Source organism: Typopeltis vanoorti, chromosome 18, assembly GCF_054136105.1.
Source record: "Typopeltis vanoorti isolate ZY-2024b chromosome 18, IOZ_Tvanoo_1.0, whole genome shotgun sequence".
In the NCBI taxonomy this organism is placed as follows: Eukaryota; Metazoa; Arthropoda; class Arachnida; order Uropygi; family Thelyphonidae; genus Typopeltis; species Typopeltis vanoorti.
Window position 1 is genome coordinate 17,244,263 of NC_143566.1, and position 23,903 is coordinate 17,268,165.

General features: G+C 35.7%; 1 protein-coding gene across 1 annotated transcript in view; it reads left to right on the forward strand.

Moving 5' to 3' along the window:
• Window positions 1–23,903, forward strand: part of LOC150096515 (potassium voltage-gated channel subfamily KQT member 1-like) — a 231,548-nt gene that overhangs the window by 54,045 nt on the left and 153,600 nt on the right. The window contains exons 4-5 of the mRNA XM_090408631.1: window positions 5,821–5,947; window positions 16,856–16,934. Of these exons, the coding sequence (XP_090264757.1) occupies window positions 5,821–5,947; window positions 16,856–16,934 (206 nt within the window). The remainder of the gene's footprint in view (window positions 1–5,820; window positions 5,948–16,855; window positions 16,935–23,903) is intronic.

Genomic DNA, 23,903 nt, shown 5'->3' on the forward strand with positions numbered 1-23,903 from the left:
CTCCAGCATGGGATATATTGTTTTCTGTAGCCTCTAGAAATAGAGGCTTTGGCTGCAGTTTTGATTAGTTTAACAAATCTTGGACAGCAATTAGGAGTGGGTGGAATTGCTTTAATGGTTTGCTCGATTAGTTTCTGAAATGCATTCGAGTTAGACCTGCGAAGGTTCCATTGAAAAACTTTAAGGTTCATCGCGTCCTCAAGGAGATTCAACTTGGGTTTTTCCAATCAAAAGTCATTGTCGAAACCGACTCTCTCAATTCATTTTTCAGAATTAGCTGCTGCCATTTTTCCTTAGGACTTACTCTAAACTGATCCTCATTAATGCATCCTCAAAGCTCAAAGCAATCAAAATAAGCAACTAATCAAAAATTACAGAAGTTGAAGAATATTTGTTTTCTTGCGTTTTTACACACACACACACACACACACACCCTTGGCCGGAAATTTTGAAAATTCTCAGACGACGGCCATCTCGCTCCTGGCACTGTCTTAGGACCACGGTTACGCCTCTTAGACAAGCAAAGTGGATTATTTTCCCACTGATTAATCACCTGGGATATCTCAACTTTTAAGAAAGCCTTGCTGTTTTCAAAATCGTGGCTCCAAAAGAGGCACCCACAATAAGCCCGTAATGGAACTCTGAAAGAACCTTTTCCCCCTCATTGTGACAACACTATTGATGATTATTGACCAGCAGCATTCTTAAATAGTTGCTTAGAACACGCGGTGATTCACGTCACCAAGTATTTTGCATATACACTGCGTGTGTGACGTTCACGTATATCTGCATGAAGGTTTCTAATTCAGTGGCCGGTATGTGTATGAAAAGAGTACAGATCTGATATAAACTAATAGCTTATGATCATCTGCAAAATACTTATTTCGCATGTAAATATATGTGAAAACTGGTCAGAAGAGAGATATTACTAGTTGAGGGACAAGATATACGTAATGCATAATACTGGAGAAGGAAAAATCATAAATGATTTGACAGTTGAAAGTTCGGAGGAAGATATTATTACTTTTGGTGGTAGAAGTATGTCATGGTTAATCAACCACTTGATCTCGGCGATTCATTTGAAGAATCAATGAATCGTTGGGAGTACCCCGTGATCAGAAATTTGTAAGTGTAATTCCAGATTCACAATGGTGGTTCATCACAAGTGGAGAATCATGAATCCGTGAGTCATTAGTGTTATAACAAATCATTTTGTTTATAACATTAATGACTCGCATCTACGGACGTCAAATGTGAAATTTTTATTTTCCGGCCCCCGCTGAGGGAGACTTAAGATTTCGGGGAGTGAGTTTTGCCTTGAGAGACCAATTTGAGTCTCTAGGGATTGGCGCTTTTCGGCAGGGCGACTATTGAGGCCGTGTCGGTGGGTACTTTTCCCTGGAATTTGAGCAGTTCTGCACAGTGGTCTGGGGAATCGCCTAATTTTTAGAGAGGTGCTTTACTTATACAGTACTTGATCTCTGAGGAGAACCAATCAGTTCGAAACAGCTGTCAGGTCAGTGAAACCTTATCAAAACGGACATAAAAGGCGAATATGACGCTTGGGCGATGCCTATGTCCTCTAAGTGATCCATACTAATTCAACTCGTGAATGGCGGGGAATGTATTCCCGAAAGCTCTCTGATCAATTTACCTTACGAAACTTTCAGAGTTTCTACATTCTGCTTTGAAATAATGCTGGATCTAATATCCACTTGACTTATATAACTTTTGAAATATTATTAAAATAAGAAATATTGATGCATTTAATGCACAAACGTTTAAATTTACTTCCACAACAAAGACAGACATTTTACAACTGTTACTTAACAAGTCGGTCCACACGAAGTTTTGTAAACGATTGCTTTAAGAAACAACGAAAGTTTACTGTTCACTTTTGGATTTGAGATGAGTAGGTAAAGAATAGGTTTTTTTTTTTTTTTTTAAATTATCACGTGCTTTCTTATTGCTCTTTCAGCGAAAATGACCAGTGGTATCTTCTAAATGATCGAGTAATTTTAGAAAAAAAAAAGTGTTCTATTCAAGATGATCTGTATTCATATATTATATTGAAAAGTTGATGTTTTAAAACTTCTATGAAATTATCAGCTTGCATCTTCCCCCCCCCCCTCCCTCCAAAAAAATTCATACCCTCAGATCTAATAATCGAACGTATTCCAGTTAAGTATGGAATACCAGCTTTGACTAAGGGAATTTGCCAATAATCTAGTTTCCCTCGCGTACATTGTTTTATAACTTGAAAGTTATAAAGCAATCTACACAAAGAGATTTAGTGCAAAGAGTTCCAAGATGACTTTGCAGGGTTGACACTTAATTTAAACAGTTCATGTAGAAGGTATTAAGAATGAAAAGTTGGTATGCTGTTTGACAGGACCAGGAAAAAATAGTGATTGAATACTTTAGTGTTTCTACAGTAATTGAGCTTTTCTTTGTTATAATATTGCTAGATACGGAACAAAAAATCATCGAGTAGAGAGTTATTATACACTGAATTTAAATTCCCTTAAATATGCATTAATAAGACGTTAATCATCAAAATTGGTTCCCTCCACCTCCCTCAACTTAAGGACCGAATTTTAACCCCCCCTCTAAAGAAACAGATGTTTCTCAAGCAAACATCACTCTTTGTTTTTGAATTGCTGCAGGAGCAACTAAGGAGGAAAAAATTCCTCTACTCCAGACTGGCTAACTTTCCTTCATACGAAAAAGCACTAATAGGTTCTTCGCGTCCTGGGCAGTATTTGAACCCAGTTCTTTCTCAACTAGATGGCAGTTACGTCGACAGGGTATAGCATAGAGGAAACTTGCCTCACGGCGTGGATTAATAACGGCACTCGTTCACCCATATTGCGGTAGGCGCCGTCGCTACGCTAACAATTCCTGTTAGCGTAGCAAGTGAGGAAAGTTTTTTCAAGCTTAAACTGATTAAAAATTATTTGCGAACAGCAATGACCCAATGAAGATTGGCTGGTCTAGCAACTATATCGATAGAGGCGGACATAGCTTATAATTCAAATTTAGAAGAGCTTATAAACAGTTAATTGTGCGATATCCCCGTAGAGCAAAACTCTTCTATTGAATCAGTCTTATGATTGGTAGCTCAGCAGCATTTCCTTCAATTCTTCTCTTCTGTTTGCTTCGTTTATTTTGTAGTAGCAATTGGAGATTTTCTTATTTTTATCTTATAATCCATCAGGGGAGATATTTAATTGTTTGCCTCAGGCGACAACTCAGGCGAAATCTGGCGACAACCCTGCCAGAGGGTACCGTCGATACTTTTTACAGAGACTCCATCATTTCTCTAACACTTATACGAGCGGAGCAGAACCCAAAGATTATTTTATTTATTCTCGTTTGGTTTCGTCTCCATCCAATTTGACCCAGTGTTCTGTGTTTTCTGGAAGGTTTTGCTTGACATCATTTAATTGACATAATAAACTCACTAATTAATAACATCAGATTTGCAAAGACAATAGTATTTTAAAAATGTAAATACTTTTTTTTACTGCACAAAACGTTTTGGCACATATGCGAGCGCTTAAAGAGATCTTTCAAACATGAGAACGAGCTTACTCTTAGTGGACACAATTAAAATTACCTGTGACCATGAGCAACTTTCCCAGGTTGCGTCACATGGCCAACGACCTTGTGGATAGTTATTAGATGCAGTATACTGAAACAAATAAGAAAATGACAGCAGTTAATCACAGAGGGGTGCATTTCGTATACGCATTCATGTTGTGACACTATTAATTATCGCAAATGAACGTGGGCACTAATATATGAGTATATACGAGAAAATTCGTACAATAATTAGAAATTATTTAAAGTTGAATTTTCGATTATGACCATTGTTTTCGTGAGAAATATTTAGGACAAATTTGTTATTCTTCTGGTTTATGAAACTTCCACCCATTTTTAGGTGCGTTTCGCGAAATGTTTAAGCATTCTTGTATAAGGGGTTGTTTTAATCTGTACTTATGCAAGTTATTGAGAGACTAGCTAGGAAGTCGCTGCAGATTTGGTACGTGGAATCCTTAGAAAACTTTGCCAGCCATTCGAAATTATTATTTTTTTTTGTGTGTGTGTGTGGAAACTACACATTTAAATGATTTCATCTCGGCTGCCAAATGAAATTTAATATTTCATAAGTTTGACTTAGGATGCACATAAAAAATCCACGTGGTTTAATTTCGGGTTTTAATTGCTGCATATTTATTACAAACCATTTAACATAATATTAATAATTCTGCATGTATTGGGTAGGATTTCATGAAATCTGGTATTTAGCATCTCTTAAAATTTGTAGTCATTTCCATTTTGCTTTCAATAGGACTACTTGCAGCGGCAAACCAACATTGTATCTAGAATAGCTAAGCTAAAAGCAGTTATTGCTATTATGTAATTGGTCGAAGCAAGCAAAGCTATGAGGGAAATTTTATGTGTTAACTGCATCTGTTCATCAGACTGGTTTATCTGTTTTACGAGATGGAAAAAGTGGGTCCAAATGGAACCCAATTTTCCATCTCATGTGTAATATAAACGTCCTCTAACTTAACCACTACTCGACAGGTTAAGGAATAACGTAACATCATACTACTTGTCGCAAAAATAACTGAATATCGACCGCCGATAGAAAATTCTGACCTACTTTGAACAATCGCGACAATGTGAATCCTACCGATAAAATGGTAGAGTTCAGGGCAGCATTAGAAAAAAAAAAATTATTCGAGGGCCGCATCGCAATGCGTATCCAGTAATTTGGTGAGCAGCAGCGACACAGCCTCGAAAGCTGAACAAACGAACAACATTAATTGCGCACCAATGGCGCGCTCACGTTCCCCGTGAGCGCCCGGAGCATGCGCGTTGGAACAAAACAGTGTAAGAACGCTTCTTTGACACATCTAATATTTGAAAAACACGTTGGTATATAGTGATGTAAAAACACCAAATGAAATTATCAACATCGAGATTATCGATTAGTGATAGAATTAAAATATCTAATACGCATTCGATTCAAATTATTTTATTTTTTCGCTCGTGAAAATCAAAACCCACAGGCAGGCGGCCTAAGGGCAGTGCTTTGGACAACCCTGATTTAATATATTTAGTTACATTTTCGCTGGGAAAATAATTTAAAGCATTTATCATTTTCCGCTACAAATAGGCCATTTTTACTTTCAAAAGTTATCAATTCTTTCGATTAAATTTAACAAAATATGGCATTCATAATCATCAACAAAACTTAGTAGCGTATTTAATTTAACTATTTTAACGTCGCATTGTAATTGCCAGATTGTGTTCAGTAGGGGGGGGGGGATTATTTCAGAGATCGTGAGGTTTAATGTAAAAAAAAAAAAAAAGCACTGTCACCTTAGTTTCGTTTTGATAAAATTAAAACAGTCAGCTAATAAAATCCTCAAAGGTTCGATGTTTTCAGAACTAGTTGTAATAATTATGGTCAGGTTTCTAGCACTTCCGGGAGTACGAAGTAAATAAGGTATGGTTTATTATACAGTAATTTAATATTGTATATATTTATTCTGTTTATGTTAAATATTAATTTTTAATAGTCTTAAGTCTTTTCCTTTATAATGCTTTATATGAATTTTGAAGTCAATGTACCATCAAAATACCAATCTTGATAGCTGATTGTTTTAAACTTGTTTGCATGATTAGCAATTAAAATATTCATTAAGGAAAAGAATTAATACTATTATTTAATAACTTATTTCACGTAATACACACATACTGATATAAAATAATGATTAATATCAATTATGCCTGGTTTCTCTTTAGGAAGTGGTGATTGTCATATTCTTTGGTACCGAGTATTTAGTACGTCTGTGGGCAGCTGGGTGTCGTAGTAAATATATGGGAATATGGGGTCGTCTGAGGTATGCTACCAAGCCAATATGTATAATAGGTAAGTGCTAATGATCATGTTTTTAATAAATGATTTATTAATAACATATGATTTTGAAGACAGACAGGAATTTTGAACAATTTCTATTTTGATTTATATTAAAGTAAATCAACAAAAATATAATGTAACAAGTTAGATGGTTGACACATAAGAGATCCTTAAACAATGAATAGTGAAAATAAGGGGGGGGGGGATGAAAACATTGAGTTTCTATTAAAACACTTAAAACATGAATCTACTTCATATATCTACGCAGTCAAAATTAGTTATTGCGATTGCTGGTCCATTTTAAATTAGTCTGTCATAAACAAGATTCATTTTCAATTTCTTCTAGCCACATACTCGTCTTTCCGGTAGTCCGATTTAATGTATATGCTCTCCTGATCCATAATAACTACACTGAAAGAATAAATAAAATATTTTGTTCTGAAATAAAGGCATACAACTGCCTTAGAACCAATAAGTGTTCTAAGGGAGTCTCTCCAAACAAAATTAATCTAGCATACCAAAAGTAACTCGCATTCGCAGTACAACGTGCAGCTCAACAGTTGCAAAAACCACGAAGAAATCCATTCCTGGAAGGGTCAAGCGCAGACAAATTTCAAACGACAGCGAGATTTTCTGGTTTTTGACAAAGGTCATTTGGAAACGTCTGTCCTTTTATTCTCCGAACTCTTACACCTAAATGTTCAGATCGTAATACAACCCAAAAATAAAGCCAACTTCCTTGCGTCCAACTCCGTTCGATCCTGTTTAGAAAGCAAAGAACTTTTTAAAAAAGCTTCTCAACATACGGTGAATTAGCCTTATCTCACTTCAAAGAGGGTAGGGCTTTTCATTCTGCAAAGAAAGCAAATCGGCCATAAAAAACACACATTTTGTGTGTTTTGCAGACATAATAAATTGGCCTAGTAGCCTTAATTGCTTCGGCCGTAATTCTAAAACGGCTTACTTATCCTACAGAAACGACTGGAAAATAACCTCCACTATTAATCTTGAACGACTTGAATAGAAACAAACTGCTCTGGCTGAGAGTGTATTCTTCTTCCCCCACATTGTTCATAAGTTATTCCAGACATCTATCCTACAACTCTATATTGCAGTGACTTGATACAGATTGAATTTTCAGATTCATCCAGTATTTACCTTCAGCATGAAAGCACACCCATGTTCAGTACATTCTGAAAACAGAGTAACTTCGATCAAACCATCGTCCCATCGCTCTTACTCCTATTCTTACGAAAGTAACAGTCATCAACAGCCAACTCTTCTGCCTGCCTGCTTGAAGGGTACGTCCATTAATCACTGATCACCAATGGCTGAATCAGCCATTCTCGATCATCAGCTGATCTAGCTGCTGAGGACTGGGAAAGGTTTGGTGAAACTTAATTTCGTATAGGAGCCTACTTAATAAATTGAGTTTTAGACTACCTTACTCCTATTCATACCGGACACCGATTTCGAAATTCGGTAGCCAGTTCCTCTCTTGTCGCTAACTACGTATGATAGTATGAGACAAAAGTTATTATAAAAGGTTCCGTTTTAAATGTAATTCCAGCCAAGGTAGTAGGGATCCGCTCCTGTAGACTCGTTTTAATTCCACAAAACAATCAAACCAAACGAAGAACATAATCAGGTAAACATAAGAGCCGATGACACTAACTATATACAGAATATCCAGGGCGCTATACTTTCATGTCCATTATACCTTTTACATGAATGACTCTCTCTCTCTCAGGCCTCAGATTCTATCCATACTTTAGGTAACGACAAAACACCATTCTTCCTTTTAACAAACTATTTGGTATGCAGATGATTAAATTATTCCATAAAAATGCCATAAACATGGATCAACTTGTCATTGTCCAGTAGGGTGAAGATGATCTCCTTAATTGGCAAACACACATCGAATCGAGCTATTTGATGCGATGCATTGGTCTTTTTTCATATTAATACTATTGTTTTCACGTATAGCTGCTAACGCTGTAGAAATCCGAAATGTGGATATCTACAGTCAAATTTGGGATACTATTCTTACATTTAAGGCAGTGTAAGAAAACGTCTCTGAAATGCTTGAAGGAGATCAGTTTAAAGGACCATTCCTCTCTCTAATTATTTTCCCACATATGTCCTTTTCTAGAGGTATTTTAATGGACGGACGCTATTCTACCGAACTCGCAACCAAAATTTCAAGTAAGCAAAGCTCTTAAAAAAAATAAGCAATTCCTAGTCAAACCAACTTAAGCTTCAACCAACTTCTCATCCTCTATTTACATTTCATCTATTCGTTGGAACGTCTCCCTCGCACTTTTTTTCTCCAAGCACTGCGACCTCCAAATGTTCAAGAAACACATCAACAGGTTCCTCCTACACCAACAAACGGCACGCTTGTTTTCGAGGTTTATGAACTTTCGTATTTAGGGGGGGGGGTCTGAAACAGTTGCAATTACTACGAGTGCCAGTTAACAGAGAATCTTTACATGTAGCAAAATATACTTCTCAACAGACCTTTGTACTTTTTTTTTACTTGAATTCAAACCTATTTAAACACCTCCGTAGCGCAATTGGAAGAACGACAGTACGTTGCGCCCTTCAATTTGAAGAGGCCTATGTTCGATTCTCGTCGTGACGGAAGGCATCTTTATATGGGTGTTTTTCAATTGAAGGTGAGTTAGAAGATGTCATACGGCGGTAGCAGGTTTTTTCTCCAGGAAACTCAGGTTTTTCATCCCGCATACAGACAAATCGGCCTTCAGGACATAGGCAATTTACAGAAAAAATACTAGTAGTGGTGGGTAGTAGATGGCAGTGGTGTAGATGATGGCGACGGATAGAAGTGGTGGAGATGAAGTGCTGTAGAGTAGGTGTCCACCCTCGATGAGTCTTTGGACTCCTTGGAGGCGTCAAGAAATAAATAATAATAATACAAATTCATTCTCGTATTCTTTTGACAAATATTGTAATGTTGACTCATTCCAGGAATGCAGTGTACTCATCAGAAACTATGGATAGGATGTGAGGTCGATGAGAGATCATTTACTTAGAATAATATGGGCAATAGCACCGTGTGTAGCGTTACTGCAGCACTAGTTGAGAAATGTGAGACAAGAAAGTCATTTACGACATGTAAGTTGGAAATGAAAACTGGCGATTCAGCTACAGTCATTAAGCTACCAAATTCGTCAAAGGTCCAGGAAATGTCAAGAGAAATAGCATGAGTTTCCTTAACCTTTTCACGTGACTTACTTTTCACATTACTCGGAAGAAGTAGTGTCGAGCAGGATCAAGAATGGAAGAACACATGCTGATGGAATAGCTAGTGGTGAAGTTAACTGTTGATAATCATCTCCATTATTTTCGAACGAACTGGGTACTACCATGATAGTTCGAAGCTGAAGTTTTGTGTAGTAAGCTGCATATGGGAAATGGGAAACAAGCCCATATCCACATTCCATTTATCCGCCATACAGTGTAAATGGTGGATAAATATAACAGTGTTAATACGATACGTTGTGAATGTATCGTTGTGCATGAATTTTGGGTGTTACTGGGAGAGGCGCCATCAGGACTGGAGTAGCGCTTAGTATTCAAGCTTATCATGGTTGTTCTGATGTCTCTCGACAGAAAATATAGATAAATCTGACATCTTATCATCATTCTCTATGCGATAGAGTAAAATAGTCCTATATGGATGCGAGAAGTGTGGAAGCATTGGGGGGGGAGGTAGTAAGTTGCGTCGAAAGGATTTGGGGTGGGTCAATAGAGAAGACTGCCATTTAAGCTGGAGGAAAGTTTCTTCACTAACCTTTTTCATTCATAGTCGGATTTAGATTTGTAGTAAATGTGATGCTGGAACTTTCGTGTCGAGCAATTTTTTTTTTTTATTTTAACCTGGATTGCCTTAATAAACACTTGGAGAAACGAGGCTTCGACAGTGGTCGCGCTTTCATTGGAAGATGGAATAAAATCTTCATTCAATTATTCAACCAGATCAGCTAATTGAATCAGGGGATCGTGGGAATGTACATTCGTGATTCATGATGTGATGTACAATGTACATCTTATTTCAGGTTTTTTTCCTCTGTAAAGTTAAAAAGTTATTATAATAGAAGAAAGTGGTCACTCTCGGCCAGAAAAATATCCCAAACTTTGTTCTTGTTTTAATTTACCATCAAGTAAAATAAAATGAAGGTAACCAGAATATTAATATACCATTCTTTCAGAAATCTCATAATCATTTTAATTACTTGAATTTCAATCGTCAAGAATGAGCCCTTTATTATTATTACTTGGCATCTCCCCAAGGAGTGCCCCATCGTTGTTTATCACTTTCGCTTAAAACGCATTGCTGGCTTAACCTACTTTTTTCTGTGAACCCACAAGACATGATAATATTTATTGCTTAGGTTCTTTACTTTTTTTTTTTAATTTAGAAATTAAACTGATAATGTGGTGTGTGTGTGTATATATATACAGAGTGTTCGGGATAAATTTGACATATTTATAATTAATTATATTTTTCCGTAAGTTACATGTATTAACACACACTTCTCTTCATTTAAAAGTTTGGACCCTTCTTCATTCATATACAAGATGTCAGAAAGGATGGATAGCTGGAACCCACCTGAATCATGGAAGAGAATAACTTGTATCATGATGATTCGTGCCCGCCATCAAAATAAGGATATTACGACTGCTGCCCAATGCTCCCTGAATACAGTAAAAACAATCAGGCATGAACTAGAGACTTGCAATGGTGACTACGAGGATGTAGCAAGAAGAAAGATCCCTAGCAGACGATCTGATTGCGTTCGTACAGCAGAATTCCTCGCAAATCTGCAGGAACAGGTGTTGAAGAACCCTGGCATTGGAATTCGGGCTTTGTTCGTGGAGTTGCTAACTGTAGTCAAGCCCTGGATAACAAGGGTAGCCAATGGTAGGCCGTATGTATGGCAGCAGGATTCGGCCCCTTGCCACACCTCTGGGAAAAGTCAAAAATGGTTGTCTGAAAATTTCTACGACTTCACCAGTCCAAATGTTTGGCCTCCAAACTCCCCAGACCTTAACCCCATGGATTATTTTGTATGGGGCGCAGTTGAAAAAGACACCAATCGCACTTCCAGTAATACAAAAGCCCAGTTAATGGATAAAATTAAAACAGTTTTTGCGGCCCTTCCCAGGGAGACCGTAGCATCAGCTTGTTCGAGGTTCCGAAGCAGAATTGAAGCTGTGATCGATGCTAATGGTGGTTATTTTGAGTAAATCTTGTTGATAGTATTGTAATTAACTCTGCCTGTAATGTTTTTTTGTCAATTCATTAAATTTAATAGATACAAGGAAGATTTTCTTTTTCCTTACGAAACTGTCAAATTTATCCCGAACACCCTGTATGTGTATATATATGTTTTTTTTTTTTTTTTTTTTTTTTTTTTTTTTTTTTTTTTTTAATTTGGTTAACGCTGTCATCATGTAAATTCAGATTCGGCTTCCAACTGTGGCCATTACCTGCTTCAAGTAGATAATGGCCACAGTTGAGTACGGTTTAAGACAGCTACCAATATCTTTCGTTATTACTGTTTAAACGTATACATTCTTTTCTCGTCCTTTTTTTAATTTAAAATTTAAGTAAATTTTAATTAAAAAGGTTTTAATGTCTAAGGAAAATTAATATAATAAATGAAGTATTGGGAAGATAATAAAATTTTGAGGCTTCACAGTTTTAATTGATAAGTATATATTAAGAAATGTATTGTTTTTGTATACGTGAGCGATAGAGCCTCCATAGTATATTTGGAAAAGACCAAATTTCATTATCGTCCTAAAGCGAGGAATGTTTATATGGGCTTTACAACTTAAGGTGAGGTAGCTGATATCTCATGTAGTAGTAGTAGGTTTTAATGTGTGTAACTGTTTCGTGGCCAATTTTCTAAGTTGTGGGTATTTAAAAGTAGAGTTTCTTTGGGGAAGCAAACCTTACCTTACCAACCAACGCCAAATATAAACTAATTTATAAACTGTAGGAGAGAGGGGAGGGAGGAATGGAGAGGATCCTGTTCAGCGACTAGAATCGCAGCTAGGCGTGATGTACTAATAATAGTCAATTTTTGTTGTTAGTGTTTTCAGTTTTAAAGACTTATAGGTATAAATATAATTCAAACACAGAACATTTGGTGGTGGCAGTAACAGCGGTGCACTCAGCTGCTAAAAAAACGCAACTTTATAATGTCGGCACTTCTAAAATGTTATGATATTCTAAAATATCTGAGAAGAAATTTTAAAAATATTAACGATTGTATTTACAGCTTATGTGCTTGAAGCTTAGTCATGCTGCACCAGAGGCAGTGAAAGTGCTAAAGGTGGTGGTCGGGGGAGGGTTAACAGAAACTCTGAAGGGGTCCCCATCAAAAAGGGCGTTTAAAGGCCTGTTTTTTTTTTGGGGGGGGGGAGAGAATTAAAATAGTCGTGCTGACTGTCTTCTTCCATAGACACAGATATGTTTTGCAGTCCAAGAAGCCTGTAGCAGTTGGCACTGCTTAGAGAAACTAAAAGTAGCAGGTGAGAACGAAAAGGTGTCATGTTTGTACTTGAGTACAGAAGTATTCAGAGTCGGCATGGAAGCATTGTTATCAGAAGACAGTAAAAATTGTTTATTTCCGCATAAAACAGTAACTTAATATTTTAGTTTATATTTAAGAGGCACGTTATGACGTATTGCAAAATCAAGTTATTCTTCGTACACAGGAATCTGAGTACTCTTATAGTATAATTTACTTTTGATTGAGACTGCATAATACATAGGTAATGTATAACGACTTTTGGTCTTGCGAAGCTACTATTCTGTTATATTCACTTTCCGCATTGCATTTATAATAAAACGATGGATATTTTCACTTTAAGATCTCAAATGGCATAGTTTTGGTTTTGCTTTGGTGCTGATCCAGTAATTCAGTGATTAGGCTTAAGCGTAGAAACATTGATACTTAAATTAACTGAAGTGATTATTTTTAGGCAGACGATTATTGAAATTGCAGGAGAGCAAAGCAGTTCACTGGCACTATACTATCAAGCAAGAAACAAAATGATAAATATGGAGGAAAAAGTCGAACGATAATATATTTACCTGAATTCTCAGAGGCGCTCATATATCAGCATCCATAGAGTTATTAAGACTAATTAACTACACTAAAAACATTATCTTCGTCTTTAAGAGAATTACACATTCACTAAAACAAACCAAAACAATCATTAATTTCCTGCTAGTCACTAAAGAGAAATGGCGTCGACAATGCTCTGTTTGAGTAGCGCCACCACACATGAAATATATTCGAATCAAAATTATTTTCAAATTCCCTTTTTTTTTAAACAAAATAAACCTATTATTATTATTATACATCCTGGAGGTCTTCACATATTTCCAAAACGTAATCAGCTGGTTGAAATTTTCATAATAAACCAGTAATGCGAAATAAGCATTAAAATAAACATATTTACTGGTAACGTTGATTGAACAAGACGAAAACATAAGTAAAAATGTTTATACATTTTTTTTTTTTGCCTAGAAAATTAAAACCCTCTTAAATATTATATTATACTATATACTACCTTAATGACACGAACACGGGGATTCTGTGGGTATCTTGATTGTTTACATAGAAAAAACTATATTATTCAATCATTTCTGTAATTGTTTTATTTCACGAAAAAATACAGGATTTTAGCAGGCTAATATAGGCAAGTACGCTTAACAAATACATCAAAGGAATAAACATTATTGTCAAGTTCACCAGTTAAATAAGTATAATTTATTAAAGGTCAGTTTATCGTCATTAATACTGCAAGAGTAAGGAATCAGTGATCAACAGTAGAATGTATCCCTTTCAGGTAACGTTATATTTAAAAATCTTTATAGAGAATATGGCATGTATATGAAATACTTTTTATAATAAATAACGTGTACCATGTAAATCCTCAATGCTCATATTACATAGCTTAAATTAAACGTTATTAGCAACATTTTTGGAGTCATGAGATATCCTTGTATCAAGCGAGTGTCGAACAAAACGGATTTAGATATCATAATATTCGAAATATCATAATAAGAACAGCCATAGTTAAAGATGCCTTCTGGAAAAATAAAGATCTGCTCAGAAGTTCTGTGGGTATCAAGACAAAGAAAGGAATGATAAGACCATTAGTGTGCCAGTTTTCACATATGGTAGTGAGACCCGGATATTCAAGAAGACAGTAAGACAACAGATAATGGCCTTTAAAATGTGGTGCTATAGGAGAGCTCTGAAAATCTCATAGACAGAACATGTGACAAATACAGATGTCCTACAGAGAATGAGAACACAGAGATCGTTATTTCAGGAAATGATCCGGAGAAAGATGAGATTGGCGGGACATGTACCGAGAGTTTCAGCAGGACAGATGATACTAACAGTTTAGAAGGAAAAATTATGGGAAGGATCAAGAGGCAAAACACAAAGGACATGTCTTAAAGATAAAGATCATGGACAGGATTACATTGCTCTGCAGAAACAAAAAGGAAAACCACCATTATGCTGTTTAAGTAGCTTGTAAATTCTTCTAGTAGTCCTCCATGGCTGAACCCTCTGTTAGTGACGTTTGTATAAAAACTCTTACGACAGCCTCATATTGAAAATTCCAACACCGGGACTACAAAAGGGAACTTACTACGTTACTGTACCTGATGATAACCGACACGTGACGTGTAAAATATCAGATATAAAGGTAGCGAAATTCACACAACCGGGAGTTTACATATCTACATATCTAGAGGTATATGGTGTTTCAGACAGGTCACTAAGAGATTTACAAGCAGAACACAAAAATGTCGAAAAGAAACGTATGTAGCCTAACATTCCCTACAAAAAAATTAATGCAAGGTCTTAAAGTGCTGTATTCTAGCAATAAACCAAAATGAAGTATACTGTTTACAACTGCTTACAGTATATCTGCAACTTCAAAGAGGTGTTCCAAATGCAGTGTACTTAAATACAATATTATTATTATTACATGACACCTCCAGGGAGGGAACCTACTCTACAACTCAATCCACCAACTACTTTCATCATCTAAACCAAGGCCATCTACCGTTGACCACCACCAGTATTTTTACAGACAATCACAAACATCCATGCCCACGGCGGGATTCGAACCCGCAGCCTTTTGGCTGGCAAAACTCGCTTGCCCGTGCCGGAGATCGACTAACTCGGAAACCGGTCGAAGAAAGGCTTAGAAAAAGTTCCTCCAGTCGGCGACTAGACTTGAATCTAAGTCTAATTTCGAGCGATCAAGCGCAGAGGATGTAAGCGCCACTTCCACTGAGCTAGACAGGCCTTATTTATATTTATTTTATATATTTATTTTTATTTTGATATATTATTATATATGACTTTTATTTAGTTTTGCATCATCGGAACCTCTTTCATCAAACATATCAACTACACAGACATAAAATGTGCTAGATATTTACGCTTGTCACCAGAATAATATACTACATTCAATTGGTGAATTAATTGATTAGTTAGGAGGGATAGAGTTGAACTTATAGCGGTCTTTCTTTCTTTGGACCGATAGCACTAGCTGCGAACTGTATTTCCACAGGACCTTTTTTATTGCCAAAAACAATTATTTACAGATTGTTAACATTAAATGTATTATATACACACAGTTGGTTACATTCCGTTATGTCCAGTTATTTCTAACCTTCATTAACAATAAAAAAAATTTAATCTCTTTCACCTAGTCGCTCAGCTGTCACATAAAATGTACAATATCCTATACGATGGACAACAGACGGGTAAAATACATACTCTTTGCAATCTATTTGGAATTCACAATATGAACCAATGATCTGTACAACATTGTTCAATTAAGTAGAAGCTGGAGGCCTATAATGAATATGCTCTTGAAAACATTGATAACCAGAGCCATAACTGCAGAGAAACCACATACAGTGTAAGTCATATCATAGATACTCAGTTGCCTTTTTACAAAAATTGCTTCCTGACAAAGTTAGGAGTTCTCACTCTGCGATTAGACAAACTCTCTAGAATCTTTTTCACTGAAATTGGTTGAAGGATACCGGTTTGTAACAGAAAATCACATCATGGAAAAATTAAAAGAAGCCAAATCAAGAGCAACATATGCGAAGTTTATGTGATCCATTTTCCCCAGAACGGAGACCCCCCCCCTCCTCAAAAAAAGTGAGATCATACTGAGCCTGATGTTAATGTATTAAGTCCAAATCCAGATTATAAAACGTTTATCTATAAATTGCAACATATATGTCTGCTTACCGAAATGTGGATATCGGCAAAGAAACTTTTTTACTGCTTGACATATTCAAGCAGTAAAGAGTTTGTGTGTTTTGAATATATCAATATTGATATATTCAACAAAACAAAAGAAATTTGAAGTGCTGTGAAACATAGATCCAAGTGATAAGTGAAAACATCATTCTGACGTAGTTATCAAGAATGTGAATCTGAGAGTGCAGTCATCATTACAACTATGTACAGTATATAATTTTGACATACGGTATGACTGTACATGAAAGAGAAGATGGTGCGGATATCCTAACAAAACTACATTATTATCAACAAGGTTTCAGTTTGGAACGCTATTCTTTGACGAAGAGGATAGTGGACGATTTCACTTTACCTCGTACTAAACCAGGTCGAGTCATTCCCCCAGATAGGCGAGCAAGAAGAGTGTGTATGTGAGAGAGAAAACCTTTAAACTAGAATCAAGTAATTAGCTATGGCTTCTTATTGAATAATGACATTAACCTAGATACTTTTCCATGGTAAATATACGTTAAGAATAAATGGACCGATAAAATTATTTACTCTTCTGAAAAAGCCTTTGATCTTCTTTCAGATTTCATAATTGTGGTGGCGTCTGCAGCTGTATTAGTAGTAGGATCAAATGGTCAGGTGTTCGCTACGTCTGCCATCAGGTAAGAGACCATTTTGTTTGTCTTACAAACCTCGCATTTAATATGAAGAAACTATACAGCCTCTTTTGTTATATATATATATATATATATATATATATATATATATATATATATATATATAACCTCTATATGCCGATTTCTCCATTTAAGGATTTTTAGGCGTCCAAACTTTGAGGTCTAAACTTTCGGTACACAGACTGTAATTTATATTTTCAGAACTCAACTCGAGTTGCAATCTGACGACATTTTTATGTGCAAGTTAAGTATTGTTTATATACTGAGCCTTCAGTAATTTTTGAATTTGTGGCTACGAGTGCTTCAATGCATACACTCGTGTCTTTTAAATGTTTTTAAAACCGATAATCGCGGGCTTGACATCGATGCATTAATATATAGAAAAAAGAAATGAATAAGGTCAAAAGTCACGCATGGAGTTATTACAGGGATTCCCCCATCTCAAAGCATAATCAGCTTGGGCAAAGAAGGCAAACAGGTTTTTCAGTACTTTGCTACGGGTCAAAATAAATAACCTGTTTTATTACGTGCAAATGACCTCAGATCTTTAATTCTTTTACATTCTCTCTTTCTCTCGACATGTCCTTGACCCGCTATGACACCTATATTCTCCTTTATAGGATGCGATCTCAGTTTTCTTTTCCAAAGGCCTTTAGGCTTGTCTATTTTGTTCATAAAAAGAAAATTGTTTAAGGATAATCGTCATGATACCCATGACTAATATTGGACCTCACCAAATCATACGCATGTTATTCAACAGACTGAATTTCTTGATTTGCACTGAAGTCACTGAGTATAAATGATTGTTCTCCACTTATTTATAGGAACTGGATGTTCAACACTGTTACGCCTTTATGACTGGTAATTTTATTTAATAACTACGTAGATAAGAGAGGAAATTTCTGTAAATGCCCTAGTTAAAGCAAATGTTCGTGACAAAGCAAGAATAATCTGTTTTCAAAGTAAAAAAAAAATAATCTACGATGCATGAAGTGAAATCACTACGTACTCAGGATAGGTAAAGACTCATTTTATATATATGCGATTATGAGGGCATTTATTTTACTTATTTCAAAAGAACTCTCGTTGTCTTTGGTTGTAAAAGATAATGCAATGAAACTACAGTTTAGTCAAACCGTGTTTCTAAATGCGTTGGGAGTTAATTAATTTTTTTTTTTCAAACAAAAGCAGCATTCTGCTGTTGGTCGAATAATACAACTAATGTTCTGAAAACAGGTTATCGGACAAATTTAATTGTATTAGGACTCTAAACATTCTAGAAACAGTGCAGTTAGACAGTAGATAGTAATGAATAATGCATTCTAACTGCAATAAGAGCGATATAGTATCAAAAATACGGCCATTTTACAGTAAAAGTAGCCATTTACTGAACATTCACTATCAAGAAATTAAGAAACAATGGTATTTTTGTCATACAAAATATTTTCCTGGAAGGTTTTTATTTCGCATGTAGTCGTGAATGTAAAAAGTAGTAGTGAATCTGATTTTTTTGAGTTTGATGGCAAGAAACTGGTCATTTGCTTTTCTTTCTTAAATATTGTATAGAAGAAACATTCTCATACACTAACGAATAGTTGAAAGTAACAGCATGTGAGTAACATCATTATAAGCCTGTGTAACTCTGTGAAAATGACGTTTGCATCCATAGCACTAGGCCAACTGAACAGTTCTAAGTTATTTTTCATTTCAAAAGTTCATTGAAAAAGTGGCTTGAACCTTATTGAATACGTCATTTATTTAATATATATTTCCTTCTTTATCTATTAAATATATTTCAAGTAATACTTCATTTGGCAGTTTTTGTGACCTTGCAAATGCGTTTTCAAATTTTGTAGAAGTCTATTTATAATTATTTTGTATTCCTTAAGCCAGTGCTTCTCAAACGTCAGGGCCCCCTTTGCTAAAATTAAAATATTTCACGGCCCCCCTCGAAAAAAAATCGTAATAGAGAGAAATACTATTATAATATTTATTGTGTTTATATTCAATAAAAAACATACACAGGGAATATTGCAAAAATCTAATGCATATATTAAATTTTTTGCCTCTCACCGTTTGGTTCTGAAGACGCTGTGGGCTGTTCTGGTAAAATATGAAATACTGTCCTTTTTTTTTTTTTTTTTTTTTTTGAGTCTGTTTCTGATTGTTCGCGGGAATTTTTTTTATTTTTCATCAGCCACTTATCCATCTCAGGGTTAAATTTTTTAACATAGACTAGATCAAATAATATCACCACTTACCGATACTGGCACACCACAGACTGATAACATGAAATTAGTGAATATTACCTGAATAAGGGAATCCCCGGACCAGGAACATTTTTCTCTTTTGTGACTTTTCTCCCTTTACGATAATTAAGCCTAACGCGAAACAGACAGTAAAGGCAGGTTATTAAAACGTGCATATGATTGGTGCGGTATTAACAAAAGATCGCGCAACCGAAAGATAAAAGCATAGCTGACAATTGAGATGAAATGCTAAATCTCTTCAACCGAATTCCATATGTTAAACTGCCCTAACATCCATTATATATATTACTTAGTTTTAACACTTTTACGAATTTTAACACGTTCGGTTTAATTTTATTGCTGCCTTGGGAAATCGAACTCACACACATCTAATTAATAAGGATATTAATTAGTTAGATATTGTGTTTTCCCATGCAATATATGGTTTTGTTTCAGTCTATACAGCATAGTTTCTGTATGAGGGGACATGTGATTCATTAATTAGTGTGTTTTTTATCCCAGTTGTCTCTAATTGCACTATTTGTTGAGAAATATATTATACAGACTCCTCATACCTTATTCATTGGCATAATAAAAGTACTTGTTTTTATTGCCTCTGCAGTATAGTGGCTGTTAGGGAGGGCGTGTTGTTTATCACTGCAAGCAAGTTACTATCTCCCCACATGAACTTGTTTAAGCTTTTTTTCATTTTTTTCATGAAGTATATGGGAAACTTTTATTGGTAACAGAAAGCTAGCTCGGATGACAGTGATAATATAAAATGAGTTTTGTATGTATATAAAGTCAATATCAACAGTCTCTCTGATTACGAACGCGTGATGAAAGGGACAGGAAGATTTGGAGCCTCCCTGGAGAGCATTCGAAGTAAATACAATTATAGTTCGCCCACCGATTTGAGGTCCCTCGAAACTACTGCGCATGTCAGAAAAAGGAGAATCCATTCTGATAATCAATCTGTCTTCTGGGATGTAATAATAAACAAACTGAGTTTGTTTATTATTACAGGTCGGAAAATTTAGCTTTTCTTTTACGAAAATTGTTGTTTTTAAAGTGTAACTATTTTGCTGGTATAACAGTTGGAAAAATGTACGTAGAGTGTTAATACGTGCAAATACTGTGTTCTACATAAAACAATGTCACTTCGCTCTATGATAAGTTTCCTTTTATTCTGGGACTTTTTAAATCAAAATCCGATTTCATGAAGTATTTTCCTTAAAAGTTTCTCTTTTCCAAGGAAAATTAATTTTTTCTTTAAGCACAGGAATCAATTTCGGAACAGTTGGCACTCTTTTCTCGAATACGTAAAATTCGTGAATAGCTCTTCTTATAACGTCTACATCAAAATCATTCAAAGCTACGGTTTCGATGGTTTTCTTTCTCTGGCGCTTTTTTTTTTTTTTTTTAGGAGATTTAAATTTTGGCTTACCTTCACCTTTTGATTCCCTACGAATTCTTTTAACAGTCGACCCCGATACGCCCGCAATTGCACTTGCACGTTTTATGACTTGAGAAAGGGGAACAAGAAGACGGCCTTCTGACGATTCTTTTTCGCAGAATGTCAGCACATTATTCAATATTCCTTTGCAAGAGCTACTGAAACGTTTAACAACAGAACTTGTTGACTGTACTGGATCCATCATACAAATTAATAATAAAAAAATAATGCAAAAAGAGAACAACAAAAATCAAGCTAGTACTAGTACAGCGACAGACAAAGCACGTGATTTCGCATGTTGGCGACCAATTCGTACATCCTTCATTTCTTTCTCCCCTTCAGCATGAATCGACTATTCTTGGCACAAAGCCAAGAAGGGACCTAGAAGTGGTGGGCGAACTATAACTACTGATTTGAAATGAAATATGAATAAGCGATATTTACTAATATTCATTAAGCGCCGAAATACGCAGGAAGCAAAGTTTGTGAACCAACACCAATGTGTGAATTTTTCCATTAAAATATAAAAAATAACAAAAAGAAATAATAAAAGTTAAATACGTTTCTTTTAAAATAAAAAAAAATCTACTTAACTCTTAAAACATTTTAAATTTGTTTTCATTATTTCACGGCCCCCCCTCAACAAAACCTACGACCCACAGTTTGGAAAGCGCTGCTTTAAGCCATTGATAATCACAGGTTTGGTGCTTGAATTACATGTTTCTATCAGGTCAAAATACAGGGCGGCCCCGTAGGCGAAAGAGGGCGATATGATTGAGAGATATAAATGACTAAGGGATGCTTATCAAATAGATACCTAGAATATTTTTCAAAGGGTTGAAGGAGGAAAGGGGATAGAGACAAGAGGTCATTCTTGGAAGTTGTATAAAGGTTTGGTGCGTAAGAGGGTGCGGCATGACATTTTTTTTTTTTTTTTGCATGAAGAGTGGTTGGTGAGTCGAATTTATTGCCAAATGAGATGGTGAGCTCGCAAACATTGAACCAATTTAAGATGAGGTATGGTAAACATTATCTCTGTTAGAATGTATCTTACCATTGCCTCCCTTGATGAGGCTTGAATCCAGGGGATGTTTATATAATAATTCTTCTTTCTTTTTCCTTTTCGTATTAGGCCTAGTGACCTGTTACGGAGCTGTCCTTAGCCCTCAAAAACCGTAACCGTTCTGAGGATAAGGTGGTTACCCCTTCGCTTCCAGGTGTGTCCGATGTCTTTAGATGCGTGTGTTCACGGGACCGGTTTGCCTGTTCTGGGGAACGAAAAACCCGAGTTTCCGGGTGATAAAAACCCTATCTCCGTATGAGACCGGCTAACTCACCTTTCGTCGAAAGAGATAACGGTTCCTCATATCACTGACGGGAATGAATAGGTCTTTCCAACCAAAACGGCTTCGTGTATACCGACTGAGTTACTGATGCTGTTATCAAGGTATTGTAAAGAGGCAAAATGATTTCCTTATCGTTACATGCTCAGGTTTATTTCAACATCGCAACTATACTCCGAGCTGTATTAGCCACTGTTTCATGTTACCATTTAACTTCAAATTCCTCCCATAATCACAAGAACTCCAGCTTCGTCAATTTCTTGTAGCGTAACTCCACTAATATAATATGCCTTTAAAATCTCATCACGTCAAAGTGCGTAACTTCACACTTACTATCATTAAACTGAAAGCCATTATCATTTGCCAAGATTGCAGCCTATTCAAGTCATACTATAATGGCCGGATATCAGCAGCATCCCTGATTGCCTTCCTGTCTTTACATACGAACAATTGAACGTCTCCTGTTAGATCCTTTCCAATGTTATTAATATAGAGATGGAACAACAACAATGGTTCGAGGATTGATCTCTAGGGTTTTCCCCCACTGATTACCCTAAATCAAACAAATTTAAGGTAACCTTGTATACTTTTTAGTCTGGTTTGTTTTTGAACTAGATTTTAACCATTTAAAACTATATATTTAGAAATTTATGTACGTTTAATCATACAAATACAACATTTATTTTACAAATGATATTCTAAATTTTCAATTTAGCTACTTGAATACAAATTCTACCCTTCGGTTCTTCTTTATGAACTGGTCAATAACATCGTCATAAAAAGTTGGTTGTAACTTAATTTTCCCAAGCAACACGCACATTTGTAAAGGCTGGCTAGAGCTACGTTGACTGCGTATGACCTGTCTTTAAGCAACAGAGTGAGATTACGTGAGGTGGCTATGTGTGCACGTGAAATCACAGTGCTGCTGCGAGGACCTGGTAGTGTCGTGACGTGTTCTCTCGACGTCCGCCATCTTGCTAAAAGTCACTTTCATAAAATAAAGGAAAACTAATTGCAAATTAATCACTGATCTAAGGGTAGAGAAATTTCTATTATACTGCGCCACTCTATCCTTAGATAAGTCTATATGAATTAGTAGGATTAATTCAAAATTAGTTAGCAGTCTTTTCATTCATTCAGGCCGATGGTTCTATTTCCTTTCTGGGATTCCCGCTAGATCCGAATTTTTGTGAACGGTGCAGTAAAAAGAAATTCAGGCAAACACAATATTTAAATTAACAAACAAAACATTTAATATATGGTTATATAACAAATACATGTATTCCACTTTTAAATATGACAACTCAGTCAAGCTAGTACATCAGGTCAAGTCATTCACAATAAATCAATCTTCCAAACTTTCACATACAAATTCACAGTTTCAGAATCACAAAGTTTCTTTACTCAATTTATTACAATAGAATTTCTTATTCAATCAGTTTCCATGTATCTCTCAGCTACACTCTACGATTAACTCATAACAGGCACTAACCACGGTAGATATCACTTCAATGTCTATATTTTCAACTCTCAGCCTCGATGGTAAGCTACAGTTAATGTTAGAAACAGCGCAACGGAACTAACACTTAAATCTGCATACACTGAAATAAACTAATATGACTGTCCTTACCAGAAATAATCTTCAGTGCTTCCAATATTTTGTGAGCACACTTTCAAATTGTATTTATCACACTTGCGAAACACTAAATAACTAAAACATTACTAATCGCGCATCAAAAATCCAGATAACAACTATAAGGTACATTAATTATTCTTATTTATCATTCATCAACTAGTTTAGCTCCGTACAATTCCCTTTCATGGTAGTACAGAAATAAGTCGTAATTGTAGACTGACTGGATTTTTTCAGTATTCTTCTTTGAATGTCCAGTTCTCTAATTATCCG